Below are 26,119 nucleotides of genomic sequence, written 5' to 3' on the forward strand. Positions count from 1 at the left end.
TGGTAGATTCACAATACATTTGCGTAACTATTTGCCTGCACCATTCTCTATCATTTTAGGTGGACTGGTACCAGTACAGTCATCCAACAAAAGCAGAAATTATATTCTTACTCTGTGCATTTGCTTTATGTCTGCCTATTCAAAACACCCATAAAATTAAAGAGCATTTCAGCTCCAGAATGAGGTGTGGGAAATCTGAAGATATTACAGCAGCACTACTCAAACAAGTTTGATTCTACTTTGTACTTTGATACATATTATGATGTGCTCTAAACACAGAAGACAATTTTTTCCTTATGGGCTGCACCCTCAGTGCAGCTGAGAAAACGCCCTGAGAATGGCAGCTACTTGAAATCCAAGAATAAAAGAACCGATTTAGCAGGTGGCTTGAATTTTGATACGGTGAACACCATGAAGCCTTTAGCTTTCTAATTCTATTTCCCTCATTCATTCACTGTAGGCAGCACTAACACAGTTCTACCAAAGGTTATACTGGGAAAAAGTAAAATCACAACTGGACTGAAACAGAGCTGTTCATTCCCACTTTGCCTTTCCTGTGCAAACTGGTATTATAGTATCACAGCTGCTTAGGCAAAGTTTTATTATTTCTGCCTCTAAATAAAAAAGCCATTTAGTCTCTTCTTAGAATCTTACAATGGTTTGAATTAGAATGGACCTTAAAGCTCACCCAGTTCCAAGCTGCCTCAGAGGGGAGACTGAGATGAGCTCTTAGGCAGAAGCTCTTCCCTGTGAGGGTGCTGAGGCGCTGGCACAGGGTGCCCAGAGAAGCTGTGGCTGCCCTGTCCCTGGCAGTGTTTAAGGCCAGGTTGGATGCAGGGGCTTGGAACAAGCTGCTCTAGTGGAAGGTGTCCCTGCCCGTGGCAGGGGTTGGAGCTGGAGGAGCTTTAAGTTTCCTTCAACCCAAACCAGGCTGGGATTCTATGATCCCCCTGGAACTGCTTGCTCGATTACAAGTTGCTCACACACCGTGGTCCTGTGCCTGACTCCTCACAGCAATCTGTGCTGCACCCGTGGTTTCAGCAGCACAGCATGCAAAAAACTTCTGGTTTATTTTGCCTTTGGAACCAAAGGAAGTGAAGTGTATTGCTTGCAAATTTTGAAAATACCCAATTCCAGTCATAACAGGAAACTAATCTAATACACAATGCTAAACAGCGGGCCCCAGATCAGATATTGTGTGAGCCTACTGCCCCATCTGATGCCAAAGCACCAGATTTTAATTCATCAGTTTAATATTTTTGGCCCAGATATGTTTGCCAGTTACACAAAAGGAAATGTGTAAAAGAGGTTATTTATGGGGAGAAGAGAGAAATCAGAGAGAAACAGGTCAGAACCAAGAGGTCCACAGGAGCTGAGCTGCAGGTTTAGGCCTGGAAAGCTGCTGAGGTTTGCCTTGGGCTTTCAAGACAAGCAGCATTTCAGGTGGCCACAATCAGGAATAAATTTGCAAAATTAAATAACTCCAGTTCCAGAAACTTACTTGAAATGTAAGCTGGCCAAAACCAGCATTGGCAATAAAGGGGTTTATTTCCAAAAGGATAGAAGGACAGCTTCAGTACCCTACAATTTTGGACTAAACATTAAACACAACTCCCTGTACAGAGTCGGAAGGTAGAGAAGGATCACTCTTTGCTGACACTTCCCAGGCATGATTATGTGCTGTAAGGATGCCAGCAGATATTTCAGTGGCACTATCACACAGTGCGTACTTCACCAGCCTGTTGTACTGCTGGACCCCAGAGAGAGCTGGATGAACAGCAAGGAAAGGACAACGCTGTTCTGCTCCAGGGAAAAGCTCCTTTCTGCTCCCTTCAGCTGCTGGTGAGGCCACATGTGTCAGCACCTCCTTTCAGCAGACCCAGTTCTGCAGTTACACACTGGGCTCCAGCTCGCACCAGGTCATGAGAAGCTTCCATTATGCCACCCCTTTACATGGGGCTCTCCAAGCAGATCAGCATCTCTGCAATGCCTTATCCACAAGCAGCCTCTACGCTGCCCCTGTACTTTGGTTAGGATCAGCTCCATGTCAGCCATGGAGCTGCCGGCACCTGCCGAAGCACAACTTCCAGGGCTGTATGCAAAGCAACAGTGCCTTTGGGTCCGAGGAGCCCCACAGCCCCTGCCTGGCACTGCCACCTCACAGGGCTCCAACCCTAAACTGCAGAGACAAGACAGGCACCAGCCAAGCCCGGGATCCGCACCCCCCAGGAGGTTCCCCTCACCACTAACACTGCAGCACAATGCTCATTTAACTGCACTCCCTCGCAGAAGGCACCAGGAGCCGAGTGCACATCTCCTGCCCCAGCCTGCCGGGAAGGCTTCCCACCTTTGTGCACTATTTCAAGTCTGTCTGGTTTCAGTGGCCAATTAAGCAGTCAGCTCTTGCCTGCTAGTTTAATATACAGCATTAGCATTAAAAGGCACTTTTCTTGTGCCCTTGCTTACACAGAGGAATCATATTGCCTCTAGCATATCAGTCTTTTGGATATCCCAGACAGTTTTTCATCTCATGGCATCGCCTCTTTTCCAGTCTTCTTTCAGGCACATTCCTGGCATTTTTGCATCTCTTCTAGTTCTAAAAACCAAATTTACATCCTTTACCCAGGGACACTAACAGCAGATCTTAATGCTTACTGTGTCTTGCTTACTATGACTGACACAAATGGTGATCTCCCCAGAGTCCTTTCTATGCACCTAGGAGAGCTACTTACCCTTCTCAAGCACAGCAACACATGGGACTTTCACTGAAACATGTTCCCATTACACCCATGGTTCCTTCTCAAGATTAGCAGTGTTGAAGGCCAGGTTGGATGGGGCTTGGAGCAACCTGCTCTAGTGGAAGATGTCCCTGCCCGTGGCAGAGGTTGGAATGAGTGATCTTATGGTCCTTTTCAAGCAGTCTGATTCTATGATCGGATGAGCACAACAGATGTAGGCTGTACAGGTTGCAAACACAACTGTTCCAGAGCACATAGAACCAACTAAACCATATTATTTGAAATGGATCCAGGAATTGTATGATCCCAATCTGTTTATCACTGCTTATCATCCCTCCAGCCCCAGCACGGTGTACCTTCCATGTCAAAAGGCAATTGATCCAGTTATTCCAAACTACTGAATAACATCACCACTAGAGAGTCCATTAGACACACCTCATGCAGATAAAGCAATCCTCAAATGAAAGGGGAGAGGGGGAAGGAAGCATACAAGAAAAACCTTGCGTGGATGGACTCAAGTCATTTTGGATGTCTATTATGGCCTCTTGAAGAGTAAATTAGAGTGAGAAATGTCTTGTCTTCTACAGAAGCAATTCTCAGAAAAGCCACTATGAGGAAGTCTTAGAACAACATACACAAACCAGCCTTCCAAACCACCACCAGCTATCACAGGGTGTTTACCACCACACAGCCATCTGCATGGGGAGCAAGAGGCTCCTGCTGGAAAATGTCTGGAGCCTTGAACATACTTCTGACTGCCCTTTAGAGTCAGCTTTATTTCAGATGCTGAAACCAGGCCAGGCCAGCACTTCCCTTGAGCAGGGCATTAGCCACCACCCAAATAAAAAGACAGACATATCTGATTTGACTGGTAATATTCAAGCCATATTACAACACGCTTCTAAATCATTCAGGTGCATAAGCAAGTTTTGTGTTCAGGATGTTCACCTTCCAACCCAAACCACTGTATGATTCTATGACCTTCCTCCCCTTGCTCCCTACCTTTTCAGCAACTTACCTTCTTGTGCTTTGACATCTGCAAGGCTGCATTCCTCTTGCTCTGCTTCAGCACTCTGTTTAATGTTCTCTACTTCCAGCCAAAAACTGTCCATTGACAAGTTGTCTGAAGACTCTACCCTGGGATTTGTGCCCTCTGGCACTGGGGATGCCAAAAGACTCTCCGGAGGAAGCTGGCTCATTTTGCAAAGGCAATTTCTGGTACAGAGACAGGAAGAGATAAAGAGAGATGTTAAGCCAGGCACAGCTACAGGTTGGGCGAAGAACTGATTCAGATCAGCCCTGTGGAGAAGGACCTGGGGGAGCTGGTCAATGAGAAACATTGATCAACATGAGCCGGCTTCAGTCTGGGCTCGCACACTGCCATCCTGGGCTGCATCAAAAGGAGTGTGACCAGCAGGTCAAAGGAGGTGATCCTGCCCCTCTACTCTGCTCTCGTGAGACCTCACTTGGAGTATTGTGTGCAGTTCTGGTGTTCTCAACATAAAAAGGACATGGTACTGTTAGAACAAGTCCAGAGGAGGCCACGAGGATGATCAGGGGACTGGAGCGCCTCCCATATGAAGACAGGCTGAGAAAGTTGGGGCTGTTCAGCCTGGAGAAGAGAAGGCTGTGTGGAGACCTCATAGCAGCCTTCCAGTATCTGAAGGGGGCCTACAGGGATGCTGGTGAGGGACTATTCATTAGGGACTGTAGTGATAGGACAAGGGGTAACGGGTTGAAACTTAAACAGCAGAAGTTTAGACTGGATATAAGGAAGAAATTCTTTACTGTTAGGGTGGTGAGGTACTGGAATGGGTTGCCCAGGGAGGTAGTGAATGCCCCATCCCTGGCAGTGTTCAAGACCAGGTTGGACAGAGCCTTGGGTGACATGGTTTAATGTGAGGTGTCCCTGCCCTTGGCAGGGGGGTTGGAACTGGATGATCTTAAGGTCCTTTCTGACCCAATCTCGTCTATGATTCTATGTATTTGCATATGGCGTTCACAATACAGCAGCCTTCATTGATTAATGACTGCAATAAAAGCCAAACAGAGATAAGTGCTAGACTTCCTTTCGTTAGCATTTTGCAATAACAGACAAGGTTGGGATCAAATTCCTTAGAGAATGGGAAAAACTGCTGTCCAAACATGTGAAAAGATGCAGTATCAACACGGGTTTTCTGATGCTGTCATTGCAGTGACCTTCAAGACAACAACTACAACTACAACACTTGCTTCCAAGATTTTCCTGTGAACTTGCACAGATACCCTCAACATCCAGAGTAAACCAAGATGCTTCAAGCTTGGTGCACTCTTGCTCTGGTTATCTGGCACGGACAGCAAGTGACAACTCCCAGACACAGTGGACTGAACCCAGTAGAAAAGCCGGAACAACTCCCTCTCCTGCATTACAGGTCATTCAAAAAAGGATGTTTGAGGCCCTCTATTCCTGCCCACACCCGTTTTTTATCTGTGAAACCCCAACAGACAGAATTTTCTTTACCACCCTGCTGATTAATTCTTGTGCAGCCAAAGTCCCAGGCTGGTCTCATTCAGCTTTCACCATCTGTGCAGAAAGTTGTGAGGTTGTCATCAGTTTATAAAATAATACCTCTCCTAAAATGAATTTTAATTTTCTTCAAAGGGCTCCAAGCCATTTAAACTCAGCTCAATCTGGTGAAATAGCTTTATCAAAGACTTATAAAAAAGTAAAAATTGGAAACTACAACAAAACACCTACAAAACGCAATTTAGCTCCTACCTCTGGAAGTGCTTAGAAAGTAGAGATTCCAAAGTATCTGCAAAATTTTATCTCCTTCCATTGCAGAAAGCCATTATTAGCAGTTCTGGCACTAACTTGCTTGTTATAAAAAACATTTCACAGAATCCCAGCCTGGTTTGTGTTGGAAGGGACCTTAAAGCTCATTCAGTTCCAACCCCTGCCACGGGCAGGGACACCTTCCACTGGAGCAGCTTGCTCCAAGCCCCTGTGTCCCAACCTGGCCTTGAACACTGCCACAGATGGGGCAGCCACAGCTTCTCTGGGCACCCTGTGCCAGCGCCTCAGCACCTTCACAGGGAAGAGCTTCTGCCTAACATCTTGCTCATCACAGTCTCCCCTGTTCTGGCAGGTTAAAGCCATTCCCCTTGGCCTGTCCCTACAGGCCCTTGTCCCAGGCCCCTCTCCAGGTTTCCTGTAGCCTCTTTAAGCACTGGAGCTGCTCTAAGGTCTCTCTGGAGCCTTTGCTTCTCCAAGGTGATGCAGCCCAGCATCACCTTTTTATATGCTGATGTAGGCCAGCATATAGTTGGCATTCTGGACTGCAGGCATACACTGCCGACTCATTTCAACTCATAAAGGACTAAATTAGAAGATCTAACAACTAACAGACGTGTTGTAGGACGTTCTGCACTTGTGCTTACACATGTGCATGCATACTATGCTCATACCCTCTTCCAAAACATGCACATAGGCAGCCCTTCCCTTCTAAAGGTCAGAAGTAAAACAATAAGCATCATTCCAGGAACACCTGGATCCAGCCACATTGAGAACAAGAATAAGGAGTGTTTATTTGTCTGTTTTAGAGGAACACAAAAGTGCATGCTTGAAAAGAGCTTTTACACTACCCAGTTCACCTCTAATAAGGATAGAGGCAATCTGCTTTCTTAGCAGCCATCCCCACTTTTCCCACCACCCCCACTTTCCTATTCCTGGATAGCCAAATAGCAGGCCTCCAGGTGAGATGCCACTTTATAGCCTGACTGAGGGCTCACATAGTCAATCTAATATCTGGATTTTCTTTTCTACATGCAGAGTTTATGTCCATCTCCCTCAGTTCTACTACAGTTACCATCTCAAATCATTGTTTATCCTTTCATCTTTTTATTTCTATCTTTACCCACTAGGAGTTAAAAATGTAGATCACATCCCTCACATTAACTCTTTATCTTTAGTACTGCTCTCAGTTTTCTCACATTTGCTTTAAACAAAGACACCTTGGTAGCAACAAAAACAAGTTTCATACCTGGCCATGACATCTCACTAGAATTCTGTTACACACCAGTCCACAGGAATCATCACTTGTGACATGAAATGAACTAGGAAGAGGATTTTATATTATCTTGAGGGATTTGGCTTTGGTTGTATCAATGCCAGAAACACTGGAGGCAAACTTGCACTCAAGAGCAGTCTTGCAGTGCACAACATTACACAGGCTAAGGAACCATCCTACAGGCTCTCTTAATTGCCCTGCTAAAGGCACACAACAACTTGCCCTAAGCTGCTGCCTTATACTACTGGGGATCTAGGTCCTGACCAAAGCAGCTCTGACATGTACCTTTCCTTCATGTTCAGCTTGGTTGAAAGCTGGCTCATCTAACACAGCTTACTGCAATCTTCCTGGCTTCACACCAAAACAGAACGTAGGTTTGCAGATCCAGCAGAACCTACCCTAGACCTGAGCAGCACAGGTCTGCAGCAAGCCTGTATCACACACAGCTAGGACAGTCCCTTCCCCACACCTGCCACATGCCTGTCTGGAAAAATGACCCAAAATGTTAAGCCAACATAAACAGAGTCTTCAGGTCTTTCAAAAAGAGCAACTCTTGATTTTGATGTTCTGTGAGACTTACCCAAATACCAGGTTCTGAATGCAAGTTTTAGTCCAGGAGATACTACAACCAAGTGGAGTAATCCTTATTTAAGGCATTAGGGCATATTCCTGGTGCACATTTGAGAAGGATCACAGCATCCTTACAGTCCTGGCTTCAGACCATAGATCTGCAAACAGCTTGTTTTGATCTACCAGCACCTTCAGTTTATGTCAAGACAAAGAGTACTGCTGCAAGGATATAGTTTTGCCAGACAACAGTGAACTGCTGTACCCCATCCCACTCTGACTCATGCCTCCATACCACCCACAGGTATTTTGCTTCCTTTCACAGCTGGAAATACAGATGATCTAGTAGTGCTTGCACCAAAAAGCTCCACCGCAGTCACACTATATGCCTACACTAGGAGAACCATATTTGAACAGCTGAAAGCCATCCCAGCTTTTTCCCTCAACAACTCCCAGATACTGATGCTCTAAACTCTATTTTGACAAGGTGCAGGATGCTAATGTCACACAGCTGCTCTACACTAAGCTAGCACTGTTGTTCCTGCTTCGCTGGACACCACCAAAGCAAAGTCAGGCCTTTACATTTGGAAAATTATTTATTTTCTGCTCTAAATGTTCTTTCTTCTTGAACACTATACTTTAGAAATCCAGCTGCCCAGGTGGAAGGTTAATCTCAGATACAGTGCACCTGAAAGATTGTTCTTCCTCATTGCATTCCCAAGTCACCAGAGGGCAATCTGTGACATATAAACGTAGCAACAGTTTAGATTGAAAGTGTAGATTGTTGGCTTGAAATGTTAATTGCTCAGTTGCAGCTGGGCAAAAGGTAGGTGGAATAATTAAGTTCACTCAGTTGCACTGTCACCACAACAGAAAGCTTAATATTATAAAGCTTTAAAAATTAACCCAACAAAAAGCAAACTGGCAGAAAGATCTGGTTAAGGACAACCATAAGGATTACTCTGTGGAGAGAGTGACCACCCTACTGTAATAATGCAAACTTCTCTTTTTTAAGAGCAGAGCCAGTTTTAATGGGGCTCGAAATCCATTCAGCTGACTTACTTAACACCTTCAGCCTAACCCTGACTTAACAGGATTAACAGAGTTGCAAGAAATTAGACTGTCATGGACCTTACACAGTTCATTTTCTTATTGTTGCTTCTATAAATCCCATGCATGCAGAGTGCTGTTAGCCCTGGTAGCTCACCAATCCTGGGCTAGAATCTAGTCTCAGGATAGTTTCTGATCTGTTCCTAGATACTGTCAACGCATGGCAAATATATTGCAAACACTCATGCAACTCTCAGCCCTCCTGAGTATCAAAATAAAATAAACACTGTTGCTATGCATCTGTTCATTCCAAGCTTGAATCATTCCCACCGGAGAGTTTCTGAAAGGATCTGGAGCTGCCTCAACTACTTCACTACTTGCTCAACATCCTTCCCTCATTAAAATACCTCTCTAGCAGATGAATAAATAAAGAGGTTCCTTCTCAAGCATTTAAAACAGAACATGAGGCAACAAGTGTAAGCCAAGAAAACAGAATTCCTGTAAGAGAGTTTCCAGAACTAAGATGACAAGGAGGCAACAAGGGCAGAAGAATTAAGTTACACAAGCCAGCCCCAGCCCTTCCACACAAGCACCTAGACTTTTTAAAGACATTTCCAATGATCTAGAGCAAGCACAAAGGGGCACATCAAACACAGAAACAGATGGAGTTCTCAATTAACCTCATGAGCAAGCTAGGAGAGGCACACCAAGTCACAGCATCACAGCAGCCCAGACCAGTCCCACAAAACACAAGCTCTTTTAATTGAAAAGTGGGACATCATTCTATCAACTGATTGCAGTGTTTCGACAGATAAAGACACAAAGTCAAAGAACAAAAACCACGTCAGCATCACATCACGCTTCTCCCCATCTTTAAATGTACTTCAAGGTCAAAAATAACTGTTGAGTACAAAAGCACAAGATTAAAACAAGCAAACAAAAAAAGCCCATGCAGGAAATGGCCCCTCTTCACATTGCTTCCAAGTTCCTATCCTAAGCAAGCAGTTTAAAACCTAATGAAGAACTGTGTAGTTCACACTGAAAAGAAGGAATCACCTGGAGATCAGTTCATAACATCACATGCTTAAAATCATGTAGTCAGATAAAGGCATCAGAAACAACAGAGAGGAGTATTCGAAGAACTGGATAAAATCCTGAAGCAGTAAGTCACGTGTTTACAGCTGTATCTACACACAATATAGATATTTCTTGCTTACTGTAAATATTGGAAGTTTAAACCTCAGTCTTTCAAAGCTGTCATTGCTAATACAAGAAGAGGTCCCTGTATAGAAGAATTAAATCTGTTTATTATCAAAATCTTGCATGTAATATGCAGAATCAGCCATTTCATTCATACACACAGAATTACATAAACCACTATTCCCAACACAGATGGCAGATTTCTCCAGGAGAGGCCCTGGGGACAAATGCTCCATAACTTTTCTCCCAGAGGTCTAAAGAAAGCTCTACTGCAAATCTTTAAAGCCTGGCTTTGCTGTCCTCATTTCTGTACACAAACACTGCCAGTTCCTCCCTTCACCCTAGAGCAAGAAGCGAAAAAGCACAACTGAAGCTTACTCCGAGGAGAAAATGAAAAGCACATGGCTGGTTCAAATTCCTTGGACCAGACCATAAAAGTAGTGACAGACTGATTCTCAAATTACTGTAGCAGCAATGAACAGTAACTTACCCCATACACTCCTACTATAAACCATAGCAGCTAAAGAGCCAGAATTAAAGTGATTGTAGAAACAGGCTGCCCCTGCTGACATATGTCTTTGCATATTTCTAACCATAGGGGACTCAGTCATACACCCAGCAGTTTCACAGAACATCTTCCTATATGAAGTCACAAGACCTTTAGCCCAGGCTATTTTCAATGGCAGTGCTGCCAACCACCAGTCCTGTTTGAATTAAAGCACTTTATCAAGGAATTTGCACCCATACGACAGCATGCTTGAAGGTCTGTCTCTACAGCATCAGCAAGAACAGCTAATATGTCACTCCTACAGCTTACTAATAAGATTACAGCTTGTTTTCAGTAACACAGCAATCAGTTAATCAAGATCTCCATTATGCAAGCAGCTCTGGGAGCAGCGTCACTTCAGGTTGTTTTGAAGAAGCCTGTTCTGCAAGTGATAGAGGACGTGCCAGGCAGCTCTGCATGTGTGTAGTCCTTCACTCCAGCCTCCCCCACTCCACAGGATGCTCCTGTCCTGGCATCCCTAGTGCCATCAGAAAGACAGAACAGGGATCCTTCACCCAGTGCTATATGGAGTGAAAGACACTTGTGTGTAACTCCCTGCTCTACCTTAATACCTCCATCACTTTCTGTGCTGGATACAAACTCCACACATCACCTCCACCACAGCACTGGAATTCCTTAATAAAACTTAAATTATAACTTACCTGACAGTAAGGGTTTCTATTGAAGTATTTAAGAGCAAAGAAACGCCATCTCAACATCTGTATCTCAGGCCTTCATCTGGAATAGATTTGCTTCCACTTTGTCTAGAAAGGGTCTAAACTAGCAAGCTAGGGACTAGTGAAAGTTGCCTGTAATTACATATCTGCCTAGAGGTGTCTCAGACCAAAGCTCAGAGCAGAACAAACACCAAATTGATACAGCCATGCAGATACAGCCAAATTAAAAATGTTCAAAGCCATGTTTAGCTTAGTCTATTAGCCAGGTGTCTGCCCCATCACAATAGGGTTTGTTTTGGCCTCAGAAGACATAAGCTATGGTCTCTGTACACGTTTTTTTGTTTCACTGCAAGGTCACTGCCAATGAGCCCGTTGTTCACTTTTCCCTATGTTAGCATGGAAATCCAAACAGGAAAAGGTTTTTCATGGATGCAGAAATCTGGCTGTGAGAAATGGATAGCTGTCCAAAGCAAAGCTTTAGTAGTGCTGCAATCTTTTATGCAATTGTGAATTAATAAGCCTGATCATTGGGATGATTAGGTGAAAGTCATTAACAAACAGGTGGCATTCCCATCCCTATTTCCATCCTTACACACTCCACAGAATCCATGCTCACCTAAATACAAAAGCAAATGTATTCAACCAGCAGTAACAAGGCACTGCTCTGCCTTCCAGCTTGCACCTATCAGAACAACATCAGATGTCAAACCCCACAGACCGTGGGATCATCATAGAATCCCAGACTGGTTTGGGTTGGAAGGGACCTTAAAGTTCATCCAGTTTCAACCCCTGCCATGGGCAGAGACACCTTCCACTGGAGCAGCTTGCTCCAAGCCCCTGTGTCCAACTTGGCCTTGGACACTGCCACAGATGGGGCAGCCACAGCTTCTCTGGGCACCCTGTGCCAGTGCCTCAGCAGCCTCACAGGGAAGAGCTTCTGCCTAAGAGCTCATCTCAGTCTCCCCTGTTCTGGCAGGTTCAAGCCATTCTCCTTGGCCTGTCCCTGCAGGCCCTTGTCAAAAGCTCCTCTCCAGGTTTCCTGTAGCCCCTTTAGGCACTGAAACAAGTCACACAATTAACTTGCTGACCAGCACAAAGTAAGGAGGGGTTGAGAGATGTGCTGGAATCCAGATATGTTTCATGCATGAGAGGCTTAAGGATGCAGGAAGATGGGAAGCACAGTCATAATCCCCTTGTTTGGATTTCACAGGTAAGATTTATTAGAAAATAAAGTGCTTCACTATTACATTGCCATGAAAAGTCTGCCCTTGGCTGTAATTTATAAGTAAGTCTGTAGCTCATACTGGAGCGGCTCCTGCAAGCCCAGCCGCAAGCCACCTCAGGTACCAAGGCTTTACAAAACTGAGAAGCATGAGGGAGGAAGAGCTGTCTCGGCAATGGCTTTTTCTCAACTGCTTTGGAGGCACGACAGCACCAGGTCTGGACAAGCCGGTAGGTGCCTTCATGGGCACCCAGAGAGAATGCCACAGTTACTCCTGCAAAGATAAACACTTAAGTCAATGAATTAGCAGACCAGGATGGGCAGTGTATAGGTATGGTGTGTAGGTATGGTGTATGGGCATGTTTCCAGTCAATCCTAGCAGAAGGGATTTGTTATACACATACACACAAGATATTTCACCTGCTGGCAGGTCCTGAATGCACAGATGGGAATTGCCACTTGCCAAGAGTTAATGTTTTGGTCAAAGTTAGTGAGCAAGCTTGGGGTTCCTGCTGCAGCACCTCTTTGTACCTGACCACAGAGGTGTGCTGGCACCAGCACAGACACTGGAACTCAACAAACTGGTTTGGCAAAACCAGATGTTGTTACTGAATATTTTGATTTTTACAAAAGAAGCCCTGCAATACTCAAGCTTTTAGTCCTGTTGTCTTACACGAGTCATTTTAAAGTAAGTTATCATATTATTCCTGTGCCAGTGCCCATAAGATTACTTCTTTTAGTTTTTAATCTCGAACTTTGACTGGGACCTTTCGAGGATTTCCTTTCTTGCTTCTACACACAAGGTCAGAGCAGACTGGGAAAAATGACAAGTCAGACAGAAACATGAAAATGTGAGATATGGTTAGAAATAGAATGACTGTGAGTACATTCACACAAAACAAACAGATTTCGATTACTGCAGCATGGAAATGTTCTGAAACTTAATGCAATTCCTAAGTTGATACAAGCATACATTAGATGAAGCCTTAAGTCCTTTAACATCCAGTAAGCACACAAAAAGTATGGTGTTTGTCAAGAAAAAGTAGTTAAAATTTCAGTTCTAGCCTTTAGTACTCATGCTTTGCAAGATATTTACAAATAAGCAGTTCTTGCCTTCATACAGCTCTGCAAATCACTGAACAGCCCTCAAGCCCCACAGGCTGACAGGGCAGCATTACCACTGAATACCAAGGGAACACACAGTCTGCATTTTAGCGTGTCCCCCCCTGGTCCTGCTTCCACAGCTTGCCGAACTCAGAATCCCAGACTGGTTTGGGTTGGAAGGGACCTTAAAGATCCTCCAGCTGCAGCCCCTGCCACCGACACTCCTCCCAGTTACAGAGGTAATTGAAAATAAAAAAAGAACAAAGGGGGGGGCGGTGGTGGTGTAACAGACCTCATTTCAGGGTGAAGACAGTCAAAGCTCTTGTTTAAAGATCATACTGTAGCCTGCTCACCTCTCGAAAACCGTCTGGCTTCCATCTATCCCGCCCCCTGTGCTGCCTTACCTCTGCGCCCTGAACGCGGGAGGAAGAGGAGCAGCGACTATCCCGCACCCCGCTACCGCTCTGCCCGTACCTGCCGAGGCTGCCGAGCGGGGCAGGCGCCAGCACCTCCCGGGGTCCGGGGACCCCACCGCAGGCTACGGCGGAGCGGGCCGAGCCGCGCTCAGCCATGGCCAAGCCGGCAGGAGAGCGGCGCTCAGTCCGCCCGCTCCCCTCCAGACGCCGCTGTGGAACGGAGCAGCCGCCGCCAGCGCCGCGCGGTGACAGCCAAGAGCTGCTCCGTGTCACCCGCGAGGTGCCGGCCTTGGGGCCGCGAGCATCCTGCCCTTCCCCCAGGCGGAGCGGGCAGAGGCGGCCGCTCAACGCACCTCAGCCTTCAAGGCAGCAGTGCCAGAGGCTGAGCCACCCAGTGGTGGACCCCGGGACGTGGTGAACGGGACAGCCCCACAGCCCGACTGCAGCGCTCGGAGGGAGCCTGGAATAGCGACGAGTTATTGCCAAGCCCGGGCTGAAGCTAAGGCTTGCGAAACATTAACTCAAGCCTCAGCCACGTGCTTTTTCACCAAGTAAATTCAGGGTTTCCGGAGCAGTGAGTAAATCCCAGCTGTGTGCAGACACTGGTGTTGAAAGAGCAGCACAAACCAAAACACCCACAGGGAGTATTTTGCAAGATCCAGAACCTCCTTTAAAAATCTCATCAACAAGCAACAGAGAAAGGGTGAAAGCAATCAGATTCCCGGACCCATCCACAACAGGTTTTGTTCTTTCCTTGTTATTTTCTCCACCAAGCCTCCTTTCACAGTGTTTCTGTAACTTCCCTTTCTTTTAACACTTACTATTCCTAATTCCAAAGTTAAAGAGACAAGTAGAATCATAGAATCACAGAATAGTTAGGATTGGAAAGGACCTCAAGATTATCTAGTTCCACCCCCCGTGCCACGGGCAGGGACACCTCACACTAAACCATATCACCCAAGGCTTCATCCAACCTGGTCTTGAACACTGCCAGGGATGGAGCATTCACTACCTCCCTGGGCAACCCATTCCAGTACCTCACCACCCTAACAGTAAAGAATTTATTCCTTATATCCAGTCTAAACTTCTGCTGTTTAAGTTTCAACCCGTTACCCCTTGTTCTATCACTATAGTCCCTAATGAATAGTCCCTCACCAGCATCCCAGTAGGCCACCTTCAGATACTGGAAGGCTGCTATGAGGTCTCTACGCAGCCTTCTCTTCTCCAGGCTGAACAGCCCCAACTTTCTCAGCCTGTCTTCATATGGGAGGTACTCCAGTCCCCTGATCATCCTCGTAGCCTCCTCTGGACTTGTTCTAACAGCACCATGTCCTTTTTATGTTGAGGACACCAGAACTGCACACAATACTCCAAGTGAGGTCTCACGAGAGCAGAGTAGAGGGGCAGGGTCACCTCCTTCAACCTGGTGGTCATGCTCCTTTTGATGCAGCCCAGGATACGGTTGGCTTTCTGGGCTGTAAGCGCACACTGAAGCTGGCTCATGTTCATTTTCTCATTGACTAACACCCCCAAGTCCTTCTCCGCAGGACTACCATGAATTTCCTTTTTGCCCAACCTGTAGCTGTGCCTGGGATTGCTCCAACCCAGGTGTAGGACCTTGCACTTGGCATGGTTAAACTTCATGAGGTTGGCATCAGCCCACCTCACAAGTGTGTCAAGGTCCCTCTGGATGGCATTCCTTCCCTCCAGAGTATCAACTGAACCACACAGCTTGGTGTCATCGGCAAACTTGCTGAGGGCGCACTCAATTCCATTGTCCATGTCAGCGACAAAGATATTAAACAAGACCGGTCCCAACACTGATCCCTGAGGGACACCACTCGTTACTAGTCTCCAACAGGACATTGAACCGTTGACCACAACTCTTTGAGCGCGACCATCCAGCCAGTTCTTTATCCACCGAGTGGTCCACCTATCAAATTGATGACACTCCAATTTAGAGACAAGGATGTCATGTGGGACATTGTCGAACACTTTGCACAAGTCCAGGTAGATGACGTCAACTGCTCCACCTCTGTCCATCACTTTTGTAGCCCCGTCATAGAAGGCCACCAAATTGGTCAGGCAGGATTTTCCCCTAGTAAAGCCATGCTGGCTGTCACCAAGCACCTTTCTCTTTTTCATGTGCCGGAATAGTGGCAATTGTGGACCCATTGAGATCAAGAGATGATTACAGCTTCTGGAGCCACCAACGCAGGTAGATTACAGAAGTCCCAGCGGGCTGGAGCCTGTAGGGGAGACAGGACCCAGCCTGTGGGTCTGGGTAAGCAGTGTGGCCCCCAGCAGCCAGACCTGCACTTCCCTGAGCCGGGGGAGCAAACCAGCACCCCTCAGCAGAACAGTGTCAAGAAGCCACAGCAATACTCAGGCCATGCAAAGTGCTTGTGCTCAAGATTTTAATTCATGAGATGAGACTTAAATTTGTCATCCTGGGGTCTCTTCATCATGGAGCTGCTGGAGCGAGTCTGGAGGAGGCCACAGAGATGCTGCGAGGGCTGGAGCAGCTCTGCTCTGGAGCCAGGCTGAGAGAGCTGGGCTGGGGCAGCCTGGACAATAGAAGGCTCCTGAAGGAGAGACCTCAGAGCAGCTCCAGTGCCTAAAGGGGCTGCCGGAAACCTGGAGAGGGGCTTGGGACAAGGGCCTGTAGGGACAGGCCAAGGGAATGGCTTGAACCTGCCAGAACAGGGGAGACTGAGATGAGCTCTTAGGCAGAAGCTCTTCCCTGTGAGGCTGCTGAAGCACTGGCACATGGTGCCCAGAGAAGCTGTGGCTGCCCCATCTGTGGCAGTGTTCAAGGCCAGGTTGGACACAGGGGCTTGGAGCAAGCTGCTCCAGTGGAAGGTGTCCCTGCCCATGGCAGGGGTTGCAACTGGATGAGCTTTAAGGTCCTTTCCAACCCAAACCATTCCACAATTCTGATCCTACCACGAAGAGATACAAGCATGGCCACAGGAGCATGGATATCAACCCAAGTGGAGAGGTAAAGCGACACCTTCCTCAACTGCCCAGCATCATCCCCTTGACCCTTCCTGCTCTACCCACACATCATGTGGCTCAGACCCCATGATGAACAGTCAGACCTTGCTTACTGTAAAACCCAACCTGCCTGCAGCCACAGGTATATGTCAGAGCACACAGTCTGCTTTATTGCACCCAAGAGCTGTAAGAAACAGAGGATTACAACTTCAGGCAAAAGACAAATACCAACAACAGATGCTTCCTCAGCTGAGACTGTTTGTATGCAGATGACTATTAATCTCATGTTTAAGAAATAAACAGAAAATAACACCGGGCAAAGGAGGAACCCTTGGTATCTGGCAGGATGCAGTGCTGTAGGTGAGTAGGCAGTTGAAGCCAAAGCCATTTTATCATGTCACCATGCACCAAGCAGCAGCTTTGAGCAGGGATCTCAACAAGGCACAGGCCAGTGGTTGTGTACATGGCTGCCTCCAATTGCGTTTGACAATGTCATAGCTTGGGGGAGTGAAGGAGGGGAAGAATCTAAGATCATCCACTAGTTAGACACAGATGTATATTCAGATAAGTGAACTGCAAGGTTGTTTTAACCTAATTAGTACTGTAAATGTAATTTAAACCAGCCAAAATATTTCCACTGCTCAAGGAAGAGCTACAACAATAGGAGGAAGCACTAAGACACAGCAGCTATTCTTGATACTCAAAAACACTTATTCTGATGAATAACCAAGACTTGCTTCCTAATTTAAATTGAGTATGTTTCTGCTTCCTGGGAATTTTCAGACCATATAAAATTAGAAGACTTAGCAGGTTTCCAAGGATGACCTTCTTCACCTCCCTATTCACATGCCTGACACCTACCCGCTGCTCACACCCCCCAGTTCTTGTCCCTGCCTGCTTTACAAATCTCATTCTGATTTTTTCAAGCTGGATTTTCTGATCCCTCCTGGGAAGTGTATGTGGCAGAGTTGCAAATACGAAGAGTGTCAGAAATGGACTATCTTATTCTGCTGTCTCAGTTCTCAGCCCAAAGACATGATAAATTAATTTGCCAACTCGTTTATTTCCTTCACCATAATCACAAGCAGCAGGATGGGCTCCACGGGCTGAACTCACTATGAGTCAGTATGTTTTCGGGCATCCCACAAGAGTTACTGCCCAAAGAATGCCAAACATCCACTCCTGAAAGAAGTCATGCACATGGCACAGCCCTACAGTCAGTGCAGAGCAAATGGTTCAGAGGTACCAAGGTTATGAGACAACTGAACAATAGCTACTCATAGCTTGACTCAGATAAGCTGGAGTTTTAGCAAGGATGGTAAAACAAGGGGAGGGTAAAAGTAGGAGTGCCCTGATCCCAAGTACACAACTAAGCTAGTTATTAAGATTAAAGTGAAACATCTAAGGACCAGAGTATGGACAAAGTACAAAAGCAATTTTCAAAGCAATGTCTCATTTTGCTGTTTGGGGTTGTTTTGATAGATTTTAGTATCTTATAGTTTTAGAAACCTCCCCAGAAGTTTTTATACTGGGTCAAACTAACTGAAACCATTTCAAGAGATAGGGCTAGAACACTCCTCTCTGTGTATGGAAGCTTATCTTGTTGAATGATTGCAAAAAAAAAAAAAATCCATTTACCTAAATACTTCAAATTTAAGATCTAGAGAAAAATATTTATCCAGTAGGTCCCCCCACATTGTCTCTACATATGTGGATATAAGGCATTTACTTGGGAATGCAATGCTGCTGTGCTCATTTGTGGGTAGGACATCATCCCTAAGCCTCTGAGCAGGAGAATATGACAATTCCTGCCTCTCATCAGGAGCAGCACTTTTACAGATCCCAATTGCCCAATCAGCAATTTCCAAAATAAAATCTATACAGCCCAGTAGCAGAACCTTTTATTGAGCAGCCAGGCAATAGTAAGTGCCAATTATTCCACCCATAAGCAAGTCATGCTTATGCTCATACTCAGAACTGCCATCATTTATCCTAGCAGGCTTCCATTCTACTTTATCATCTCTTTAGCAGTAACAAGTCCATCAGGAGGAATCCAAACTTTTCTCTGTGTGGAGAGATTACAAGTTGCCCATAATCTATATTTATTGACATTCTCCTTGTTTGTCTTTTAGAAGAGAGCTGGGATAGAAACAGAATGGGGCCCTGCTTTAAAGGCTGAGAAGTCAATCAGCTGTCACTAATTTTGCCATGCTGGGACCCTGAAGTCACCACACAGAGCTTGTTTGTACTATTTTCATCTATAAATCATGCAACAGCTGGAACAAAACTGGTTGAGATGTTAAACCCGATTGCACAATACAGCTCACTGACTCTTAGAGCTATTAGTAGACAGGAGTTTGTTAACTCATTAGAGGAGGGTTTGTTTGATGAATTTTATTAGACAAGTCTTCATGAAAACCAGGACTGGCAGAGTTCAAGCATGATCCAGGACCAAACCACCGCATGAAAGAGTTTGATACAGACATTCCTAAACAGCTTTGTAGTGCAGAATTTAAAGGAATAAAAACACAGTGCAGGTGAGCTCAGTGGTGGAAGGTCATGTCAAAGATCAGTTGGGGACTAGAGCAGTGCCTGTAAATCCCTGCATGCTGTTCTCTCTTGTATGAAACCCCCCTACTCTAACAGCAGGAGGTGGGACATTGAAGTATCAGGTGTCAATGTCAAGAGATGTTGCAAGATAGATTTTTATTCTTCAGTTTACACCTGGTGTGAAAGCTCAGAGTAATGCAGTGCTATTGCAAATGCAAAAAAGAGGACATCTCATACATCAGCCACTATAGCAACTATATTATATATATTGTATATCATCTCTCTTATGAGGAGGGATTGCAGGAGCTGTGCCTGTTTAGTCTAGAAAAGAGGAGACTGTGAAGGGATTTCATCAATGCAGATCAGTATCTCAAAGGCAGGTGCCAAGATGGTGCCAGACTCTTTTCAGTGCTACCCAGTGACAGGATGAGGAACAATGGCCATAAACTGAAGCACAGGTTTCACCTCAACATGAGGAAGAACTTCTTTACACTGAGGGTGTCAGAACACAGGAACAGGCTGCACAGGGGGGCTGAGGAGTCCCCCTCTGGGGAGACATTCCAAAACCACCCAGACACATTCCTGTGTAACTTGCTCTTGGTGGCCATGCCTTGGCAAGGGGCTGCACTGGAAGATCTCCAGAGTTCACTTTGAATCCTGACCATTCTGTAAGCTGTGTTTTACCTCACAGCTCTGGCAAGTCTGATGAACTCTTATAACCCAACCAACACTCAGGACTATCTGCTTTAACCAGGCTGGTCTAAGCCATCAAATTCTTGTACAATGGCCATTTTCTGACACAGGCATCTTTTGACTGCAGCTGCTAGCTCAGACTCCTGCTCAGGTTTTGTTTCAGCACAGCTCAAGCCTGATCTGTGCTGGGGGCACCACCAGGGCTAAAGCAAGAGCAACATGTGTACCAGATACAGAAGAAAGGAGGAGGCAAGCCTGCTGTCCTTGCAGCTGTGCAAAAGCAACTGCTGGTCACTTTCTGATAAGACTTAAACTTTTCAGAATTAACTGGAACAACCCACAGGAATGATATAAACCAAACTTCCACATTGGAAAATGTAAGTACATCACCTTCGAGCTAACCAATCTGCACTGCTGAGGTTCCCAGTCTGCCCACTGTGATACTTCCACCATGACAGAGGAGGAAGGATGAGCAATTCACACCAATAGCTGGAAAACAGGCTTCCTCATAAGCATGTAAGTTAGGGAATTTGTGAACTCCTGAAGCAATGAATTGGAGAACTAACAAATAACACCAGCCCACTGAAAGAGGACTGAGCCTAGCTTGATTTGTTCCTAATGAGCTCCTGTAATAAAGCTGGATCCACAGGGTACATCCTCCTGTAGCCTTGAGAGGTGCAAATGAACCACGACACTTGATGCAGCACCACTATCAGAACTACTCCTTGTACAGGATTGAATGATATTCATAAATCCCCAGCTAGCAACCAAGCAACAGCTTCTTGACTTTTTAAAAAGACTAGTTTTTCTTTCTTATCTGCTTTGTTAACAATGAGGTAATGCTAACCCTGTACAAAACTGCACAGACCTCACAAGCAGAGTTCTTAGGACAGCCTTATAGAAGCAGTTCCTTGGTTCTACTTATAGATTTGTCCCATCATGTGTCTCTCCCACCCAGGCTAGTTTTAATTTCAGCTAACACAGAGCTGCAACTAAAATGAACTTCCCAAAAGCCCTTCTCCAAGAAGTTTTTTCCATGGTGTGTGTTGGTATTTAATAAATCCTTGAATTTTCCCAACTGACCTGGCAGCTCTGTGCTTGCTCCACACTTCCTGGCCTGCAAACATCCGGCAGCTTCACTCCTGCTTTATGCCAGCCAAGAGAGCGTAGGAAGCACAAAGTGAATGAACTCTGCAACTCTTGGATTTGAGGTATCGTTAGGACTACTCCCAGGAGGCATCCTTCCTCTCCCATTAGTCAAAGGAAATACTGTGTCTAAACACAGCTGTTACCTTTATCTACTTTTACCCTCCTTACACACGAGCTGGAGTGAGTCCAGGGTTCTGGAATATTTGACCAAAACAAGGGTATCACAGACCAGCTGCAGGGATGTATATATTGCAGCCTCATGTCTACCTTCCGCTATGAGGCATGCAGGGATTTCCTTCCACTGTTAGCCCTGCCATTTTCAAACATTAACATTGTCTGTGCTTTACCTTGACCGAGAAAAACAACTTTCATCAGCAAGGCTGTATTTATTCATTGCCTGAAGAGGATATCCTTCCAGTTCCATTATATATTGGCCACCTGTTACGGACCTTGCAAGAGTTACACACTCTGTTCACTCAAGAGCTTCCACAAACCTTCGAAAAAAGAAATACAGCTTCCATTTCCAGTGATGGTCACTTGGTTAGGGCTGTCAGGACTATAATCAAGCAGGAAAGATGGGGGTTCAAGCACTGGAGCATGCTCAGTTGCGTACATACAGAGACATTGAGAAATCTGAGCTGCCAGACTCCAGCATAACCATTAATTTGGAACAGCAGTGAAAACGTTTTGACAGTAGTTGAACGGCAAGTCCCCATCAGCAAGACAGCCTCATGTACAAGCTTCAGAGCCATTGTGCAGTAGTCATCTTCCCAAACCAGCAGTACTACAACAGTCCTTCCAATGCCCCAGCAATGCCTCATTAAGTGGCCCAGATGGGGCTAACTGAGAAGTATAAATGTTAACTCTTGGCCAGGAGCCTGCTTTCACTGCTTCACCAATGCACAGGCTACCTGTGAAGCTACCACCAAACCATCAGCACACAACAGTCGAGCAGCCTCTTGCCACTGTCCTCACCAGATGCTGGGCAGTCCTTTCCAAACACACACATAACATGTAGTAGTACCAACCTCCACTGCCAACAAAGTCCATCGTCCTAGAAGGAAGCTTCTATGACAGGGCAAAATAGGACAAAGAGAAAAGTCCATTAGCACCACAAAATCAACAAACAGGCCTTTGCACAGTAGAGGTGTGCTTGTTCACTGAAACGTTGAGGTCTCTACTATTGCATTCAGTGCTTAGTTGCATTTTCAACACTTAGACTCCACTGTATGATGGAAGCACATGTGCTCACGTGGACATCTCACAGACCATAGGCCACCGTACTCAAGTAGCCAAGGATGTTGCAAGTATCACAGATGGACTCAAGTTTATATTATATAAAAACTCAACAGCCCTCAGACAACTAGTAACTAATGAGCTTGCCAGACATTGTACAGGAAGATTTGAGAGTCCTGAAACATCTCCCTCTAAAAACTGAAAACAACATGAAAGACTGGCCAGAATAGTTTATTTTAACAGTTCTTGACCCCTCACTGAGGTTTGCCCTATTATTTTTCCATATGAGAAGAGCAAAGCTCCCTTCATGCCTTGCTAGCACAGAGGATTTAGTGAGAAAGATCCTCACTGATTCACACAAGCCCCATGTTTTGCAGACAGCTCAAGAGTCCAGGCACTAGCAGCCCAGGGCCTGATGGAATAAGCTATGCAGATGGAAATAATTATTTAGGAAGGGAAAGACTCCTGCATGCATGGAGCAACATTTCACTAAAACCGAAGCCTCTCACCAACACATTTCAGACTCCTGGAGTAATCTGCTTTGGGGAATATGGTTTAAACTACATCAGCTTTGTATTTCTTTCTCCAAACTTCACAAAACATACTCCCCTGCAAACTGACCTAACAGTCTTGCCAAACAGCAACACATACCAGAAAGTTCATAAATACCTGAATCTAAAACCTATTTAGAGAGCTAGCTTTTCAAGCAACAAGTTCTGATTTCAGACAAGCTTTTCACTACACAAGACACTTAGGAGGGATTACCCACACCAGGAACGATGCTGCAGTCAATGGCTTCTACCTAAAGTCCATGGCACGAAATAACAAATAAATCATACAAGCCATATTTGATATGTAGAATATCAAATTGAAGTGCCTTATATAACTCAAAATCATGTATTCTAGCAGGCAATAACTGATTAGAAATATCAAATTAAGGACAGTCTTTTCAAGCCAGCTGCATAAAGAATATTTCATATAATGTGTTGCAGGAGAAAAATAACTCCAGCAGGTTTCAATTAGGTCTCACTGCCATATGGATTTTACATCTGCAGCAGGAAGGCTCAAACACCAAGTCACAACTAAAACATTTTTATATCTGCAACCGAAAGCACTTAAACTGCTTGGAATAGAAGCATATGGGCCATAACAGAGCAGGCAAACAGAGTGGGTCGAGGCAGTTTGCGTGGCAGTTCGCGCAGGCAGGCAAGCGGGATGGTGAGCACTCGCCGTATGACCAGGGTCCGGTCTGGGAGCTCTGGCCCGGCCGCCCCGGTGTTGGCCAGCATAGGCACCCAGACAGAGCCGGTAAGTGGGGAGGTTGCGGTCCTGAGCTTGGAGTGTAGAGAGTGCCTGCACTGGTCTGGTGAGGGAAAGGTGCAGAACGGGCAGGGCTGCGCTTGCTGCTCCCTGATGGAGGACCTCCTCCAGCAGGTGGCTGAGCTACGGGATGCTGTCAGGAAGCTGCAAGATGTCAGGGAAGCTGAGAGGAAACAGGACTGCTTTCTCCAGGACCAAACAGCACAGGGGCCTCAAGATTCCCCTCTAACTTATGGAGGAAAGAAGGGGGCTATTGATCAGGGAAGCTGGGAGTTAGTAACAAAAAAAAAAAAAAACAAAAAAGGAGGAAGAGAGCAATTAAAAGCAAGGGGCTTCCTCCTAAATTTGCTGTACCCACCCAGAACCGCTTTGCTGTCCTGCAGGGGGCTGATGAGGAAATGCACTTGTATCAGAAACAGTTGGCTGGGGCACTGGTACAGAAGATCTCTACTGGTGCCACCAGGAAAAAGCAGTGGGTTGTAGTAGTAGGGGACTCTGCCTTGAAAGGGACAGAAGCGCTCATCTGTCGGCCTGACCCGGTCGCAAGGGAGGTGTGTTGCTTACCTGGGGCACAGATCAGGGATGTTGCGGAGAGGCTGCCTGCTCTAGTAAGTCCCATGGACTATTACCCACTTCTAGTGATACATGTGGGTGCTAGGGATATAGATAGTAGTAGCATGAGGAGTATAAAGAAGGACTACAGAGCTCTGGGGGAGGTGGTCAGGGGTTCTGGAGCTCAGATAGTCTTTTCGACAATTCTCCAAGACACAGGGGAGGACCTTCCAAAGGCAAGGAGGATTGGACAGGTTAATAAATGGTTAAAAGGGTGGTGTCATAGTCAAGGGTTTGGGTGTCTTGGACATGGGGCCCACATTTGTAGGCCAGGCCTACTGGGGGCTGGTGGAGCTGCTCTGATAAAGAAAGGGAAGAGTGGCTTTGCTGGGAGGTTTGCCAGACTTGTCAAGGATGCTTTAAACTAGATGTGTTGGGGGAGGGGAGTATCATTCCATCCCAACACACCCAGTCAGTTGACAGCACCTATAATAAATACTCTGAGCAATGTAATAATATTCTAGCCGCTCCAGCCACTGAGCTGGCTTCTTTTGGAGCTCAGATCAGATGCCTCTATACAAATGCCCATAGCATGGGGAATAAGAGGAATTAGAGATGTGGGCACATGTACGGGGCTATAATATAATAGGCATCACAGAAACATGGTGGGATGGCTCCTTTGACTGGAGTGTTGGAATGGAGGGTTATAGGCTTTTTAGAAAAGACAGGCCCGGTAGGAGGGGAGGGGGAGTTGCCCTTTATGTTAGGGATAGGCTGGAGAGTATGGAACTCTCTCTGGGGACAGGTGATCAGCTAACAGAAAGTTTGTGGGTCAGGGGTTAAGGGGGAATCGGTGATGGGACACATTACTGTGGGGATATGTTACAGACCGCCTGATCAAGAGGAACCTGTGAATGAAGAACTCTACAGACAAATAGGAAAAGCCTCACACTCGCAGGCCCTTGTTCTCATGGGGGACTTCAACCACCCTGACATCTGTTGGGGCGACGGTATGGCCCAGCACAAGCAATCCAGGAGGTTTCTCGATTGTGTGGAAGACAACTTCCTTCTGCAAGCAATAAAGGAGCCGACGAGGAGAGGTGCCCTGCTTGACCTCGTGCTCACCAAAAGAGAAGGGCTCATTGGAAATGTGACTCTCCAGGGAAGTCTTGGATGCAGTGATCACGAGATGGTCGAATTTGAGGTCCTCAAGACAGTGAGAAGAGCATGCAGTAAGCTCACTGCCCTGGACTTCAAGAGAGCAGACTTTGGGCTCTTCAGGAACCTGCTTAGCAAGGTTCCATGTGATATAGCCCTAGAAGGCAAGGGGGCCCAAGACTCTTGGTTAACATTCAAGGATCACCTGCTACAAGCTCAGGAGTGTTGCATCCTGACCAGAAGGAAGTGCAGCAGGAGGGCCAGGAGACCTCCTTGGATGGATAAGGAGCTGCTGAGAAAAATTCACAGGAAGAAAGAGGCTTATAAAAGGTGAACAAGGACAGGTGGCCTGGGATGAATACAGGGATGTTGTCAGGGTAGTTAGGGACCAAGTTAGGAAAGCTAAGGCCCAATTGGAGCTAAACTTGGCAAGGGATGTTAAAGATAATAGGAAGGGATTTTATAGGTATGTAGCGGCTAAAAAACAGACTAAGGACAATGTAGGCCCCCTCCAGAAACTTTCGGGAGAACTAGCTACACAGGACTTGGAGAAGGCTGAGGTTCTGAATGGCTTCTTTGCCATGGTCTTCACTGGCAAAGGTTCTGACCGCAGCACCCGAGTCTTGGAAGGCGGACACAGGGACTGTGAGAAGGAAGACCTTAGGCCCACTGTAGGAGAGGATCTGGTTCGAGATCTTAAGAACCTGAATGTACACAAGTCCATGGGACCTGATGAAATCCATCCGCGGGTCCTGAAGGAGCTGGCGAATGAAGTTGCAAAGCCACTGGCCATCATATTTGAAAAATCATGGCAGTCAGGTGAAGTTCCTGATGACTGGAAAAAGGGAAATATGACCCCCATTTTCAAGAAGGGGAAAATGGATGACCCAGGGA

General features: G+C 46.1%; 1 protein-coding gene across 3 annotated transcripts in view; it reads right to left on the reverse strand.

The window, feature by feature from the left end:
• ARHGAP40 (Rho GTPase activating protein 40) overlaps nucleotides 1–26,119 on the reverse strand; it is a 49,210-nt gene that overhangs the window by 18,877 nt on the left and 4,214 nt on the right. For 2 of the 3 annotated variants that reach the window (XM_013128660.3, XM_031047650.2), the window contains exons 1-2: nucleotides 13,629–14,019; nucleotides 3,757–3,953 (exon numbers count right to left, since the gene is read on the reverse strand). In XM_013128660.3, the coding sequence (XP_012984114.3) occupies nucleotides 3,757–3,953; nucleotides 13,629–13,726 (295 nt within the window). In that variant the 5' untranslated portion in view covers nucleotides 13,727–14,019. Of the gene's footprint in view, nucleotides 1–3,756; nucleotides 3,954–13,628; nucleotides 14,020–26,119 lie in introns of those variants that run through there. The other variant, XM_031047651.2, reaches the window with a different exon arrangement.

The sequence above is a fragment of the Melopsittacus undulatus genome, chromosome 10 (assembly GCF_012275295.1).
Source record: "Melopsittacus undulatus isolate bMelUnd1 chromosome 10, bMelUnd1.mat.Z, whole genome shotgun sequence".
Taxonomy (NCBI): Eukaryota; Metazoa; Chordata; class Aves; order Psittaciformes; family Psittaculidae; genus Melopsittacus; species Melopsittacus undulatus.